Source organism: Oncorhynchus gorbuscha, linkage group LG04 (assembly GCF_021184085.1).
Source record: "Oncorhynchus gorbuscha isolate QuinsamMale2020 ecotype Even-year linkage group LG04, OgorEven_v1.0, whole genome shotgun sequence".
Taxonomy (NCBI): Eukaryota; Metazoa; Chordata; class Actinopteri; order Salmoniformes; family Salmonidae; genus Oncorhynchus; species Oncorhynchus gorbuscha.
The window spans coordinates 55,480,614-55,498,290 of record NC_060176.1 but is presented as its reverse complement, the minus strand read 5'-3'; the positions used below and the strand labels follow the sequence as shown (position 1 = coordinate 55,498,290).

Sequence of the window (17,677 nt, the reverse complement as noted above, 5' to 3'; positions counted from 1 at the left end):
AACACTAGGCTTAACAGAGAAGCCTATCACAATTGAAACCAGATACCCCAGGTATGGAAAACCACATAACTGACTACAACAGCATGGCAGCCTCCTGTCCTCTCATGTCAGACGCATGATTCTTTTCTTGTGGCTCTAATTATACATTCAGTTTTATTTGACCTGCCTGTTGTTGTGTTCTGTAATACAATTGCTCACTTATTCCAAACTTCCGCCCCAACAAGGCCTCACAAAGTGCTTATTTTCCTTAACCACATCTTATTGAAATTGCCTTAAAGTCAATTAAATAGAATAAAAACTATACTGTGCTTCCTTTAAAAAAGGCATTCACTCTGCTGCCGTAGCAACACACTTTAAGCTCTGGCTACAGGAAGCAATAATTCAGGATCACATCAAAACCCCCAAAATTAACCCTGAAATAACTGCGTGAGCTGTAAAAATGCATAGTCTCACTAAAGCCACAGTATTTTCCTCTCTAGTAAAATCCCCAAGGCACTATTCAGAAAGGCCAAAATAAGAGTAATCAAAATCCAACACATAACTTGGGCTTGCACTTCATGTTCATGTAAAAAGAGATTGTGTATTGAGACTGAAGTCCAAATTCATTAGTGGGACTTTACAAACAAAACCTAATGTTTGCAGCCTAAATAACTCCGGGCTTGAAGACCAGTTTGGCATTTTCCCAAATATGCATGAGCTAGTCATATGACACGAAAGCTCATTGAGTTCAATGAAATTGAATCTCTGGTATGTTTGTGAAATATTTAGAAGTATTTTCCCTGTTGAGTATCAAACCAATACCAAAAGTGTGGATGAATTAGCAAGTTATTTGTCTGTGTCTTAAACCTCTACTTTGTAGCTTGTAGACGACTGTGGCAATGATGTCAGCTCTGTATTGGATTAAGACTGATAGTTGTGAGAAAGCATCGATGGATGTTATGTTGGATTTGTCTGGGACTCTTTGGCACAGTCTGTTGGGGAATCTTCGAAAAGCCCCTCCACTGTGTTTTTAAGACCTCCCTCAGCCTGCCTTCCCTCTTCACTCTCCACTCTCCTCTCTCCCTCTTTGCACTAATAGTTATTTTGTGTACAAGAGCATGTTAAGAGGCAAATGAGCCTGGCCTTCATAGGCCATGTTGCCATAGAAACCAGTGCACTCTGGATGGCTGACCTTTGACCCATTTTCCTCGGCTGTGAATAAGAGAGCAGGGCGACCAACCGGGTCACAATAGAGGCCCAACGAGCGGAGGGAGTGCCCCTGTCACAGTCACTTAACTTCACTCCTCTACTTACTAATGGATACTTCAAATGTGCTAGCCATTAGCAGGATGCTAGTGACACTGCTGGTAACAGCGACCTTCTCGGGGTTAGCCCCACACATAAACTGGATGTTTGCTCTGGGCTGGGGGGCATTGAGCAATATCATTCTGTTATTCACATATCCTACCACACACATCTAGAGTTTTTGATGTACTCATATTCAAAATGGCGTAGTTGGTATTGTATCCATTTCATGGCATGTGCATTTGGAACACAGTTTTTCGGGGGGGATTATGGTACCAACACTGATAAGGACATTGAAAGTGATTTGATAATGTCTCTTTGTATTGCCTTGGAGTAGTTCATACATTTGTAGGAGACATCAAGATAAATGTAAACACTACATTGTTTAGTTTAAGAATATAACTGTTTAAGGCAATATTTGTCTTTAATGTGAAGAGCATCTTGTTATTTACTGACAACCCTATAAAGGTGGCCAGTGTATATCTATGTTTAGGTATGACATGATAAATACAGTGTGTGGATATATTCATAGTAAATAATTGTTATTTCCATCAATTATCTACGCACCATAATATTTCATACTTCATGTTTTATTTCTCCTTGTAAGTTCCTTAGTTTTCCTCAGGATTTTTTTCATTGACAACTTCCTCCTAAGGTAATCCACTTTACTGCAGAGAGTCAGACTGGATAATGGGCTAGGGTTCCATGTTATTTCAGCAAGCCATGACACCCACCATCTCCGATTGTTCTGAAATAATTTCTGTAGGTAGAAACAGATATTAGCATTCCCGCAACATTATTTTGTTGAAGTATAATTTTATCTCTAACAATGTTTGACAAGTAGTATGTTTACTGAACAGAAATCTAAACGCAACATGAACAATTGTATTGAGTTACATATAAGTTATATATAAGGAAATTAGTCAATTTAAGTAAATGCATTAGGCCCTAATCTATGGATTTCATGACTGGGGAAAAAAGACATGCATATGTTGGTCACAGATACTTAAAAAAAAAGGTAGGGGTATTGATCAGAAAACCAGTCAGTATCTGGTGTGACCATGCAATGCAAATCATCTCCTTCACATAGAGTTGATCTGGCTGTGGAATGTTGTCCAACTCCTCTTCAATGGCTGTGTGAAATTGCTGGATATTTGCGGGAACTGGAACACGCTGTCGTACATGTCAACCCAGAGCATTCCAAACATGCTCAATGGGTGACATGTCTGGTGAGTATGCACTGGGACATTTTCAGCTTTGTTTCAGAATATTCTATTCTCTGCCAATAGCGCTGGTGGACATTCCTGCCGTCAGCATACCAATTGCTCCCTCAATTTGAGATATGATCTGTGGCATTGTGTTGTGTGACAACTGCACATTTTAGTGGCCTTTTATTTTGCACCTGTGTACAAGGTGCACCTGTGTAATGATCATGCTGTTTAATCAGCTTCTTGATATGCCACATCTGTCAGGTGGATGGATTATCTTGGCAAAGAAGAAATGCTGACTATCAGGGATGTAAACAAATTTGTGAGAGGAATAAGCATTTTGTGCGTATGACATGGAACCAACACTTTACAAATTGCGTTTATATTTTTGTTCAGTGTAGATGCGTCTCTGAGTATTATTTATTTATCCTATGTAATGTATTTCGTTTTTTCCCCCTGTTCAGATAATTACTCATTTAAGTTATTAGGTTTATGTCCCATCCTTCATCCTGATGTTACCAGGTTCTGACCACTAGATGGTTTTGTTCCAGGTGATTTTTATAACATTTTCTAATCCCCCCACACCCCAGTGTTTGGTCCAAATGTTAAAGGGATATTTCACCCAAATTCTAAAATGACATATTGGTTTCTATGTGCAGTCTATGGACAAGGTATGACAGCAACCCATGCTTTGGTTTTGTTTAACTGGCCTTTGTATCAAATGCTAATACTTTAGCATTTGTGGCACAAAAATCAATGGTACCTATATTGGCATTTGCGCGCTCCGTTTCCAAATCGCGCTCCGTTTCCAAATTTACCAAGTAAAATTCTTGAGTTACACAATACATTTTTAGATACTTCAGGGTGATTTGGACATGAATCGTGAAAATGGTAATTTAGGTACAATTTACCTTAATTGAATTTGAAACAATGGGCAACAAAACCAACGCATGGGTTTCTGTCATACCTTGTCCATAGGATGTGTACATGGTATGGAAACCAATGTCTTTTTGGAATTTGGGTGAACTATCCCTTTAACATTGAGGTGTGGGGGTTCTTTGAAAAAGACCTAGAACAGCACCATCTAGTGGCCAGAACCTGGTAATATCAGGATGTAAGATGGGACATAAACCTAAGTTAAATGACTAATTCTCTGAACAGGGGAAATAAACATCACCATACTACATGTGAGACATAGAGAACTCAGAACTGCGGAGGGTCCATGGGTGGCTTTTGTTCCTTCCTTTGGATTCCTCATGTCTAACTCATTGTTAGAAAAAGGTTTAGTCCAAATCAGATGTTAGGTACTATATTTAATTCATATTAAATGAATCCTATACATTTAAATGGACAATTTGGGTGCAATAAATTAGCCTCTCAGATCAAATTATATTTCAACAAAATAATGAAACAATTACAGAACAATCTGAGATGATGGGTCCTCTTTGTGCTTTATGAGGTGGAACGACCCACTAACAATTATTTCCGTGCCCAGTAGCAGCCAAGCTGACCAGCGGAACTGCTTGTCGTTTCCCCATCAATTAACCACTAATTAGCACAATGAGGGCTGGACTTTGCCTATGTCTATGTAATTACCCGCAATGTCTGCAAACAATGGTTCTTAATTCAAACTCTGACAAGGTGGGACTACTTACAGCAATTGTCTTTGCTCTGCAAGCTTATAATTGTAAAGTCATGCATAAATCAAGTGGAAGTGTCAATGGCTCGCATTAAGCAGGTGATTTGAGCGGAGAAAAACGGGGGGACTATGGTGTAAGGTTGACAAGGCAAATGTGTGGAGCTGCTATTCATATGGGTAGAGGATCATTAACACCTCACTCTAACAGCAAGCTGTGTGGCCCATTTGTTTTCTGTTGGAGGGCAAAAGAAAACCATAGGGAGGGGCTCTCCACACAGTAGGTGATTGACATTATCTACTGGAGCAATCCCTGGAAGCATTTCTCTGGCCCTGCTGTTTGGAGAGGAGAGGGGTGGGAGGGGGGCTTGATGCCACAGCACAAGGCAGCTTTAGGGCAGGTCTGAGCTGGAGTGTCACTGTCAATTAATCTGTTGCCATTGGAATCTTAGAACAGTGTATTAACATTTTAAAGTCATTTGGTTAGTAATTTGTAACCATAAAAAATGGGTCTACAATAGGGTTTTTAGACAAGATTGCTCTTTAAAATAGACATTGTAGACACTCCAAAGACACATTTTTGTAGTTTTGTTTGACTAGAACAGAAGACTCTGAGGATGCCATTGACATCAGATTGATAACACTTTTTAAAACACTCCAAAGTCTGCAGATAGTTGGTGGAAAAGTTTGGCCTGTTTATTTCTCTCTCTGGCAGTGTCTGATTTACTTTGACAACAAATGTCCAGACATCTGCCTCTCCTCTCCTCCATGCTCTGATGTTGCCTGGCCAGCAGTATGGCACCACACACTTCAGAGATGACAAAGACACTTGGCCATGTTCCCCTCCCTGCTCTGTGAGAGACATTGAACAATTAGAACCCAACTCTGGCAGTCCGCATGCCCCAGAGCATATGCTGTATTCTCTCTGTTCGAAAAACCAAAGAGTTAATCTTGGCTTTTTGGAAATTTTCTGTGGCGACTTTGCCACCTTTGTTGCATCTGGGTCCCTGACATGTAGCACAGTATTCTACTGATGTCTATTTTGAGTTCTGGAGGCTGGAAGACAGAGAGGCATGGAAATGGATCAGATATTTGCAGAAGTTGACTATTTGCACAGCTCTCACAGCTTTTTAACTGACACTCTTCTCTAGAGCAGTCTCTACAGTGAAACCAGCGTCTCGATGGAGGCCAAACATAGGCCTGCTCAAATGGTTTCTAATGAAATTAAGGACATCTGTCAAGCATTACAGGACTGCCTGAAGTTTACTGTAAAATGTAATTGCTGATTTTAGTTTAGCAGTGTTTTCAATCTATTACAGACTATTCAATAAGACTGCAGCCATGGGAACCTCCTTTTCAATAGTATCTTCCTATTTACCGTGCCATCCTTTCTGGGTTTTAAGTACCTTTTTTATTTGGGAAGGATTTAATGAAGTCTCCTAACCAGGTTTCTGTGTTCTAGTCAATAACACCATTTGGATTTGATTTTGATTGATTGGGGGGGGGGGGAGGGGGGACTAGATTCAGCCGCGGGCTGATTTTTTTCCGGAGTGGATGGTCAGGGGGGCAGGAACATAATTCTAATAATTTGTTCACTGCAAATTGACCACGTCTTAGTCCAAAAATCGTTTGTTTTGAACATTAGAATAATTTCATAACTAGATTACATTGAGACATGATCACTTGTCTCTTTTTTATTTTCTCTCATGGGAATACTTGGAGAACCAATTTTCTAAATGAAACACATTTTAGCAACCTCTGGCCTAAATGTTCTGTTATTTTGCAGAGAGAACATGTCATTCCCATTTGGATTTGAAGCTTCCTCCCCGTACTTATAGAGTAAAGTAAAGTTCTTCATGAGGAACACTGATCTTTTGCCAATATACAGCTCATTTGGAAAGTATTCAGACCCCTTTCCCCTTTCCACATTTTGTTACGTTACAGCCTTATTCTAAAATTGATTACATTACACACAATCTACACACAATACTTCAAAATGACAAAGCGAAAGCAGGTTTTTAGACATGTTTGCAACAAATACAAATGTACGGAAATACTTTATTTACATATGTATTCAGACCCTTTGCTATGAGACTCGAAATTGAGCTCCGGTGCATCCTGTTCCCATTGATCATCCTAGATGTTTCTACAACTTGATTGTAGTCCACCTGTGGTACATTCAAATGATTGGACATGATTTGGAAAGGCACACACATGTCCATGTAAGGTCCCACAGTTGACAGTGCAAGTCAGAGCAAAAAATAAATACAAATAAAACACATGAGGTCGAAGGAATTGTCCTTAGAACTCAGAGACAGACTTGTGTTGAGGTCCAGATCTGGGGAAGGGTACCAAAAAATGTCTGCAGCAATGTCCGCAGCCTCTGTCATTTTTAAATGGAAGCAGTTTGGAACCACCGAGACTTTTCCTAAGCTGGCTGCCCGTCCAATCCAAGCAACCGGGGGAGAAGGGCCTTGGTCAAGGAGGTGACCAAGAACCCGATGAGAGCTCCAGAGTTCCTCTGTGGAGATGGGAAAACTTTCCAGAAGGACAAACATCTCTGCGGTACTCCACCAATCAGGCCTTTATGGTGAGTGGTCAGACGGAAGCCACTCCTCAGTAAAAGGCACATGACGGCTCGCTTGGAGACTCTCAGACCATGATAAACAAGATTCTCTGGTCTGACCAAGATTGAACTCTTTGGCCTGAATGTCAAGTGTCACGTCTGGAGGAAACCTGGCACCATCCCTATGGTGGTGGCAGCATCATGCTGTGGGGATGTTTTTCAGCGGCAGGGACTGGGAGACTAGTCCGGATCGAGGCAAAGATTAATGGAGCAATGGAGTACTCAGGACCTCAGACTGGGGCGAAGTTTTACCTTCCAACATGATAATGACTCTAAGCACACAGCCAAGACAACGCAGCTTCTGAACAAGTCTCTGAATGTCCTTGAGTGGCCCAGCCATAGCCCTGACTTGAACCGGATCGAACATCTCTGGAGAGACCTGAAAATAGCTGTGTATTAACGCTCCCCATCCAGCGTGACAGAGCTTGAGAGGATCTGCAGAGGAGAATGGGAGAAACTCCCCAAATACAGTTGTGCCATGCTTGAAACGTCATACCCAGGAAGAGTCGAGTCTGTAATCACTGGCAAAGGTGCTTCAACAAAGTACAGGGGAGGGGGTCTAACTACTTATGTAAATGTGATATTTTTTAATTTGAATCCATTTTCAAATAAGGCTGTAACGTAACAAAATGTGAAAAAAGTTCAGCGGTCTGAATACTTTCTGAATGTGCTGTATTTGTGTGTGTGTGTGTGTGTGTGTGTGTGTGTGTGTGTGTGTGTGTGTGTGTGTGTGTGTGTGTGTGTGTAAGACTGTGTCAGGAAATATTTATAAGAAGCATTTGAATAACTTAGGCTCCTGAGTTGATTCCTGAGTTGTTTTTCTCCCTCTTGCTCTCCTTGTCTCCCCTACCACAGCCCACTGGACTGTTCTCTCTCTCTCCTGTTAGTGAGTGAGTGAGTTGTGTGTAGTTGACTACAGTGAGGTAGGGTGTGTAAGGTTGAGTAGACATTTGTAGGGAGGGTAGTGGAAGATGGTAGTTTGAGGGTTTCTTTCTCTAACCAGCCGCTCCATCGTGTACAGTGGCAATTATTTAAAGGAGGCTGACTCTTCTGAATATAAAAGTGCCCTAGGGCATGTTACCCAGTCCTGCCAGAAGCTGTCAAATAAGGGAACGGGGGGTGGGGGAGCTGGGGGTAGGCATGGTCAGGGTAGACCAAACGCTCACAATAGGGCTTGTTTCATTTGTGGAGGGACTCGTGAATGACATAGATTAGACAGTGAAAACTGTATTGTTTTGTTTTTCCCCCCAGAAAGCAGCATTCATTAGGCAGTATGCACAGCGCATAATACATGTTCAATGGGGAGCTAGCAGCCTCGAAAAGCAAGGGCCTTCTGACAGTTGTATGGACTTGGGCCCATTAGTTGGAACTTGCGATTCAGCCTTGAGCAGTGTGGTGAAAATGAAAAGGGCTGATGTCAACTCCACGAATCCCCCCCCCCTTTTAGATGGGAATAAGGGTCCCCCTCCCTCCTCCCCCAGTACTCTATTGGACCCCAGCTGTCAGGAAACAATACCCTCTGCCTGCTCCGACAAACTCATTCCTGAATGTTTTTTTCCCCTCTCTCCCTTTCCCCCTGCTGCTATAATGTCTTTTCCATTTTTAACCCGCAGTCATCCAAGTTTCCTTCCTCTCTACAAACTCGGAGTGATGAATGAAGCTTTAAAAATCAAATCCTGCACAGATGATTGATAAGTCTTTTAAGCCTTGAATAGGCTTTTGTCATCTTTCACATGCGTGCAGTGAGTTTTCCCCACCATATATACATCACTTTGTGCAACAGTATAATTTATTAATGAAAGTCCACAGCCTTGGTTTATGTAATATGAGGAAACGTGCCATGTCTTATTGTACAAGATGGCCTTTTCCCATGCAAAATACTCTTTCATTTGTTTGATTCTGGGATGTGGATTTGAGAAGTTGAACAGCAGGACACAATTACGGTACGAGTCAAATGTGTGTGTGTTTGTGTTTGTGTGTGTGTGTTTGTGTGTGTGTGAGAGTGAGTGGGCACACGTATGTTTAAGTGCACTAGCCCCTGAAACAGCTGAGCTGTTAAAATGGTCTTAACCTTTAGATCAGTGCAGTGAAACAGTCAAAGGTCCACTGATAAGGCCTAAGCATAGGTGGCTGAGGTTGGTTACAGGGACCATCATTCTCTCTCTATAAAGCCTGCTTCTGACCTAGCCATTTTGGGGAGTGCCATACTCAGCATAAATTAAACTACTGAGTAATGTGCTAAACTTCTCGCAACTAGTGGATCCATTACTAAACAGCAATGCTGTTACATTACTAATGCCACATGCAGAGGTGTTGGAATCATGTTGGTATTCAGATGAACTTTGATACCACATGTCTATGTGTGCTCGCACAAATGCATTATAAGCTGAAATGAAAACCCTTTTAATGAATTTGAAGTCGTTGGATACCATGGAGAAAATCCACATGCATGACAATCTGCTGTATCCGGTATTTAAACAGATTCACAAAGCAGATGGTGGAGCTCTGCATGGAACAGATCACCAGCTCCACACAGCACCAAGACTGATAGGGAAAATACATTTGAAACGTGTTGCTTTCAGGAGGAGATAGAACAACTCCTGTATACATGATCCTGTTCCAAAGCGAGGATGCATGGGCTGGGCTGCCATAAAACAACAATTAGTGTCCTGCCCCCCCCCCCCACCAAATTAAAGGAAAACACTATTGCTCCATATAATAATGACTATGATAACAAGATGAAAAATGCTAACAAGGAAAGTGGATTAGTTTGGTTTGGGTCAAAAGGCCAAAACAATTCACCAGGATGCCATAGGCTTAGTGTTGAGACCCCACCCCTGCCTTTCCCGCCCGTTCTGATGGAGCTTCCTTCCAGCTGTCCCTTCCCACCCGCTAGTCGATGGGCGCCCACAGCTGGACGCTTGTTTTTTTTTCTCTGACAAACGGAGATTTCACAGTCCTCCTCCAGTCTGCTGTGTTCACTTCCCTCTCCCCCGCTCTGCCAAAAGCCAGTGTCTGACTCCAACAACATGTGCGTCTCATACAGGTGTCTGTCAGAGTTCTGTCTTTCTGCTGGCTCTCACACCATTTATGACATCTGCTCTGGAATAGCTCAACCATATTTCATGCAGTTCAGTCTCAACAAGTATTAGCGAGTTGGTCTACATCAGTGCTTCTCAATTATTTTCTGTTACCCCCCCCCCCCCTCCTAGGAAGAAGTAAACATTTTGCGCCCCCCAACTCTCCGCCGCGCGACTGTAAATAGTATAATTTGTCTATAAAATTGTAATAAGTACACCTCTGCATAACATTGTATCCATTGTATTTGATACTGAAAAATAAATTAAATGAAATATAATCAATAAATAATACATTCAAATTGATCAGCAACATTAACTCAGGAGCACAATATATGAAACACTTTGACCTATAAAACAAAAATGAATAAAACAATTTGCTGATTTTATTTTATTTTTTAATCAAAATGAGGAAGTCAGGATTAAAGGCTACAAGGAGCACGTTTTGCAGAGCACAGCTTTTCAAAGCGGGGTTTGAAGCATGATACTGCAACTCTCAGCTCCTGCTCAATGTTTAGCTGGGACCTGTACTTGGTCTTCAGTGCAGCAACAGCAGAGAAGCCAGTCTCACAAAGATAAGATGTTGCAAAAGGAAGAAGAATGCCCATGGCCCTCTGCCCTAAGAGTGGATACTGCCTCTCTACACTCAGCCAGAATTCACTCAGTGTCTGTGATGTGAACCTCAGTCTCAATGTGGAGTCAGACATCATATCAATGAACTGGTCCTCTGCAGAGCTGAAACTAGTTGGAGCTGGTGCATTGAAAGGATCTCTCACCCAGTCATATTGGGAACTGTTTTCAGGGAAATACTTTTATTTTTGCAGCCCTTGCGTCATCCAGCATGACAGAGACCATGTCTAATGCTGCAGGCAGTATCCGCTTCTCTGCTATGGAGTGGGGTTGTTGCACTGAGCAATTTGGTACCTCACCTAATATGATGCTAACAGTGCTGGTTTACTGAAGTAGCGTTCACAAAGCGGGACGATTGTTGGCAGTATTCAGCGTGATTGAGGTGTAATGTCTTTAAGCGACGCCTTAATTTATTTGGCTTCATGCTGTCCGCTGCCAACATTTTTAGACACAGTAAACATACCGGTCTTTCCTCGTCCCCCACCGTAGTCACAGTGAAGCCAAGCACTTACATACGCTTCGTCATATTTCCTCGTCTTAGCTTTCGGGAGACTTACGTTTGTCTCATTATCTCCGTCTCTCTCCACCTTTCTTTTCATCCCTGTTAAATATTTTTTCCATGGTGTCTCTGAAGGGTTTGTTTATCTGCACTTCATACCTCCTGCTCTGTGCTGTGTGCTCTTGTTCGGTGAAAAAAAAAACTACTCCCTGCGGCAAAAAAAAGTTCCCCGGGGGTCACACGGGCGCGCCCCACTATTTGAGAAGGACTGGTCTAAACACATTATAGCAAGTTCGATAATAGCATGTGGTGTAAAATTGTGTGAGTGGTACATTTGAGTATGCACCAAGCAGATTTGGTATCATTGTGTAAGAAATACATTCCTTTTCACTCTTTTCACCCCCCCCCCACATGTTTTTATATGCTTGTCCTTACTGTATTATTTCAGTGTCCAGACATGTGTGTTTCATGTTACCTATTCTTCACCCCACAGTACCTGCAGATGAAATGGCCTCTACTGGATGTTCCTGGAGCTGCCGGACTCAAAGACCCCCGCTCCCCCACCCCAGGACACCTAGTGAGTACACCATACCATCCATCCAGCCACTCCGCTCCCCCACAACAGGACACCTAGTGAGTACACCATACCATCCATCCAGCCACCCCCGCTCCCCCACCCCAGGACACCTAGTGAGTACACCATACCATCCATCCAGCCACCCCCGCTCCCCCACCCCAGGACACCTAGTGAGTACACCATACCATCCATCCAGCCACCCCCGCTCCCCCACCCCAGGACACCTAGTGAGTACACCATACCATCCAGCCACCCCCGCTCCCCCACCCCAGGGCACCTAGTGAGTACACCATACCATCCATCCAGCCACCCCCGCTCCCCCACCCCAGGACACCTAGTGAGTACACCATACCATCCATCCAGCCACCCCCGCCCCCCACCCCAGGACACCTAGTGAGTACACCATACCATCCATCCAGCCACCCCCGCTCCCCCACCCCAGGACACCTAGTGAGTACACCATACAGCCACCCCCGCTCTCCCACCCCAGGACACCTAGTGAGTACACCATACCATCCATCCAGCCACCCCCGCTCCCCCACCCCAGGACACCTAGTGAGTACACCATACAGCCACCCCCGCTCCCCCACCCCAGGACACCTAGTGAGTACACCATACAGCCACCCCCGCTCTCCCACCCCAGGACACCTAGTGAGTACACCATACCATCCATCCAGCCACCCCGCTCCCCCACCCCAGGACCCCCCGTGAGTACACCATCACCACAACATCCATCCAGCCACCCCCGCTCCCCCACCGCAGGAAACCTAATGAGTACACCATACAGCCATCCCCGCTCCCCCACCCCAGGACACCTAGTGAGTACACAACACCATCCATCCATCCATCCATCCATCCATCCAGCCACCCCTGCCCCCCCACCCCAGGACACCTAGTGAGTACACCATACCATCCATCCATCCAGCCACCCCCGCTCCCCCACCCCAGGACACCTAGTGAGTACACCATACCATCCATCCAGACACCCCCGCTCCCCCACCCCAGGACACCTAGTGAGTACACCATACCATCCATCCAGCCACCCCCGCTCCCCCACCCCAGGACACCTAGTGAGTACACCATACCATCCATCCAGCCACCCCCGCTCCCCCCCGTTCCCCCACCCCAGGACACCTAGTGAGTACACCATACCATCCATCCAGCCACCCCCGCTCCCCCGTTCCCCCACCCCAGGACACCTAGTGAGTACACCATCCAGCCACCCCCGCTCCCCCACCCCAGGACACCTAGTGAGTACACAACACCATCCATCCATCCATCCATCCAGCCACCCCTGCCCCCCACCCCAGGACACCTAGTGAGTACACCATACCATCCATCCAGCCACCCCCGCTCCCCACCCCAGGACACCTAGTGAGTACACCATACCATCCATCCAGCCACCCCCGCTCCCCCACCCCAGGACACCTAGTGAGTACACCATACCATCCATCCAGCCACCCCCGCTCCCCCGATCCCCCACCCCAGGACACCTAGTGAGTACACCATACCATCCATCCAGCCACCCCCGCTCTCCCGTTCCCCCACCCCAGGACACCTAGTGAGTACACCATCCAGCCACCCCGGTCCCCCACCCCAGGACACCTAATGAGTACACCATCCAGCCACCCCCGCTCTCCCACCCCAGGACACCTAATGAGTACACCATCCAGCCACCCCCGCTCTCCCACCTCAGGACACCTAATGAGTACACCATACAGCCACCCCCGCTCCCCCACCCCAGGACACCTGGTGAGTACACCATCCAGCCACCCCCGCTCCCCCACCCCAGGACACCTAGTGAGTACACAACACCATCCATCCATCCATCCAGCCACCCCTGCCCCCCACCCCAGGACACCTAGTGAGTACACCATACCATCCATCCAGCCACTCCCGCTCCCCCACCCCAGGACACCTAGTGAGTACACAACACCATCCATCCATCCATCCAGCCACCCCTGCCCCCCCACCCCAGGACACCTAGTGAGTACACCACACCATCCATCCAGCCACTCACTGTGTCTAGTAACGGCTCCCAGTATTGTACCTCATATCTGGGTGATCTGGGGTTAGGGAAGTGATCTGGTAGTTGTGCTCAGCGAGCCACCCATGGTTACCACACTGTGGTTAAGTAATCACAGTGACTCAGCCTGTGACCTTAGTGATTCCGGCTAGACGGGTCTGTTTAGTTTGGTGTGTTTGTCGGATTGCATAAACACAATGATGCACTTGACAAAGTCTTCATTGAGTGGCGTCAATACGAAGCTGTTGTCAGTGGGAGCAGTGCAGGCCTTGCCCTGGGGAATCCAGAGCTTCTCTGTGGCTGACTTCCCTCTCAATGGGAAGCTGTTGTCAGTGGGAGCAGTGCAGGCCTTGCCCTGGGGAATCCAGAGCTTCTCTGTGGCTGACTTCCCTCTCAATGGGAAGCTGTTGTCAGTGGGAGCAGTGCAGGCCTTGCCCTGGGGAATCCAGAGCTTCTCTGTGGCTGACTTCCCTCTCAATGGGAAGCTGTTGTCAGTGGGAGCAGTGCAGGCCTTGCCCTGGGGAATCCAGAGCTTCTCTGTGGCTGACTTCCCCCTCAATGGGAAGCTGTTGTCAGTGGGAGCAGTGCAGGCCTTGCCCTGGGGAATCCAGAGCTTCTCTGTGGCTGACTTCCCTCTCAATGGGAAGCTGTTGTCAGTGGGAGCAGTGCAGGCCTTGCCCTGGGGAATCCAGAGCTTCTCTGTGGCTGACTTCCCTCTCAATGGGAAGCTGTTGTCAGTGGGAGCAGTGCAGGCCTTGCCCTGGGGAATCCAGAGCTTCTCTGTGGCTGACTTCCCTCTCAATGGGAAGCTGTTGTCAGTGGGAGCAGTGCAGGCCTTGCCCTGGGGAATCCAGAGCTTCTCTGTGGCTGACTTCCCTCTCAATGGGAAGCTGTTGTCAGTGGGAGCAGTGCAGGCCTTGCCCTGGGGAATCCAGAGCTTCTCTGTGGCTGACTTCCCTCTCAATGGGAAGCTGTTGTCAGTGGGAGCAGTGCAGGCCTTGCCCTGGGGAATCCAGAGCTTCTCTGTGGCTGACTTCCCTCTCAATTGGAAGCCAATTAAATATATTTTATTAGAGTGCTGACCTGTCAGTGCTGACCTGTCAGTGACTCTCTGTGAGTATGGCTCGTTTGTCTGCGGGACACAGGGCTCGCTGTGCCCTGTTTTGTTCCTGCCAATGGATTTTATTTTATTTACTTAATATATGACATTATGAAATGCACGGGCCTGTATTTTAGGGCAGCAAAAAAATGTGAATAAGGGGCAGGGTAATTGCAATTGAATTAGGAGGAAATGAAAGGGGCTATTGAAGACTTGACGAGGAACCTGAGGTCTTTGGCTTGGTTCCATGCTGCCCTACCTTGGCTGAACTCAAGATTCGCATAAAATAAACCTACTAATGTTTCTCTGTGACGGGCCTTCTATATTTGTGCGACCTTCATCTTTATTGAATGTCCATTGAACCAGGAAGGTTGATAGCGAGAGACTTATAGTGAATGAGGACCAGGACTTTGACATTCAGATGTGAAGGATTTAGTTGATTTTGAAGGAGAATATTTTACTTATTTTAGTTGCCTAACTTTCAATTTTGTAGTGGACAGTTTGCTTGTTCCCATTTCAAGTCACTGTCTCCTTTCTCGTTTATATTTTCTTGCCCTTCAGCTAAATCTCTTCGGTCCATGGAGTATTTTAGAGTGGTCATGTTAACCAGAAGAGGATGTAGCCAAGAGAAAATCAGGTGATCTGAGAGACAAGGTCATCAGATGTGTGAGCAGAAGCGTCCTCTGATACCCATTCAGACTGAAACACCCCACTGTGCCCTTACCCCCACCATCCACCACCTCCCACCCACACACACACACCATGGCCATATGCCCACGTGCCCCTCTGGTGAGCTGCTGCCAGGGAGCCAGGCTGATTATGTGCTCATTACCCCAGCAGCAGAAAGGGGGAGCAGGAGGCAGGCTCCCCAGGCCTGCAGGGCCCCAGCACTGCACTAATGAGAGCAGGGGGAGCGGATGGGGTCCGTGGGGGTCCAGGGATTACTGCCCAGGGGCCAGGGCCAGCCAGTCAGAGGGACCTGAGGAGAGGGAGCCAGGGGACAGCAGCATCTTTATGTATTCCTGCTCTCTTCTGCAAGCACTCATTACATGTTATAATTGTATATTCATGACGGCTGGTGTGGAGACGAGTTTTTGCTTGGTATTGATTATGTGGGACTTCTGGGGATGACCGTCAAGTATCTTCCAATGTTCATGCACATATGGCTCTTAATTGATACGACTTATCTGCTTTCAAATGTGTTTGTTCAAAGCCCTTCTCCCCCTTAGTGTCTTTGCTGATTTAATATTTAGCTGCAGCACTACAGCAGTGATGAGATGATGATGCCATTGGTTATGATCATATCCCTGGTGCCTCAGATCACCAATTGTCCCTCACGGTGCCTGGCCTGCAGCAGACAATGTGCATTGTAATGAATGATGGAACTGGTCTCTCGTTGTGTTAGTGGACCAGGAGTGAGAGGAGTCTGAAATAGAAATGAAACCCTTCTGTGCATTTGAGAAGCCCGGAAACAGGGAAGGCTGTCTGTCCTGTCGCTGCTGTGCAGATTGGGTCCATAAGGCCCGTATGCTAATCAGAGCCTGCTCCGGCCGAGATCCTCAATTATTCACGAGACGACAGGTTTATTTAGCATTCAGTTGGTATTGCTTTTGGTAGTATGGGGGTGGGGTTTGGAGTTGGGGTGGGGGGCTGGATATGGAGAAGGGAACAAGCTTGTCTGTGAATACCACCCCACCGCCCCAATATCACACCCTGTGTTCAGAGAGCTGCCTATTCATGTATTATACATCAAAGGCGATGCAAGGCCAGGTGATGCATTGTGGGTGTCAGCCTCAGCCTTGTCAGTCACCAGTAGCGGTATGCCAGCCGGACTAGACTGGACAGGGAGAGAGCTGCCTGCCTTCTGCCTCCTCAGATCACAGCAGTAATAACGCACTCCTCAGACTAGACTAACTCTGCCTAATCATCACCGTGGTGATCAAGCTGTGTCAATAGCACACACTTCCGCTCATTTAAGTCATTCTACCATTCCTACTGATGACATGTTAGACATGTCATTGGTAACAAGTGACTCACTGTTAAGCAAGTTTTACGAAGTAATGTGACTTCCTAACGAGGTCTTATAGTCCTGACTTCAGTGTCTATCTGCCCAGTTCAGTCATCAGATGATCAGTACTCTCAGCTCAAATATGGCCTCCTGTTCTGAATTTGACAAAGGTATATGTAAGAATAATTATTTTATCTGTGTTTCAATACCCCATTACAGCGCAATCATGATGACAGGAGCGCTGTCTTGGTTCCCCGTGTGTCAGCAGCATGTCATAATTCACTTAGTGGAGTATGGCAGTCACCTGGTTGCTTGTTAATTGAATTGAAGTGGTAAGACCTCAGCATTGACATGGATTTCCATTCCAAAGATGGCTTCTCCATGAAGTGCCTGTGCATTTTTCAGCACATTAGACTGAGTAGAAGTTTTTGTAAAGACGACAGAGAATGGTACAGGTTGGGTTTGCCAAAGATACTTTCTGCTAGCTCGCAGTCCAAAATAGTTTGAAAGACCTTTGACTGGGTGTCCTCTGAGATTTGCCAGTGTTGCATTACGCATTGAACAACCAGAGTCCATCATGAAATCAAAGGCTTTGGGAAGCCTGAACTGAATACTGATGGAAAGGCTGCAGTCCTTCCATGGCTCTGCAGAAACACTGCTTTTATAGACACACACTGATAGGAACCAGGTCCTAATATCCAAGTACATAGCCACTAATAAACAAGAAAGTGCACTTGTTCCCTCAATTGTTGGGGGCACTGAGCAAATTTCAGGTCTGCTGAGTGCAAACTTGGAACATTGTAAAAATTCCGTGCAACTTCTGGGATGCGTTTATTGTGAACACTGAGGCTGTACTTGCTTTAAGTTACAGTTATAACAGTGGCCAAGTAGACTACTGTGGCTATGTGATCATAATGTAGGCCTATCAAGTGGCCTACCATCAAAAACAATAGAGAAAATGCATCCCATAACATTTTAACATGGAAATTGTCATGCCGGTGAAAGAG

General features: G+C 45.9%; 1 protein-coding gene across 2 annotated transcripts in view; it reads left to right on the top strand.

Annotated features, from left to right (window-relative positions):
• Window positions 1-17,677, top strand: part of LOC124034311 (transcription factor 7-like 1-B) — a 54,551-nt gene that overhangs the window by 16,410 nt on the left and 20,464 nt on the right. For both annotated transcript variants that reach the window (XM_046347325.1, XM_046347324.1), the window contains exon 4: window positions 11,454-11,537. In XM_046347325.1, coding sequence (XP_046203281.1) covers window positions 11,454-11,537 — 84 coding nt within the window. The remainder of the gene's footprint in view (window positions 1-11,453; window positions 11,538-17,677) is intronic.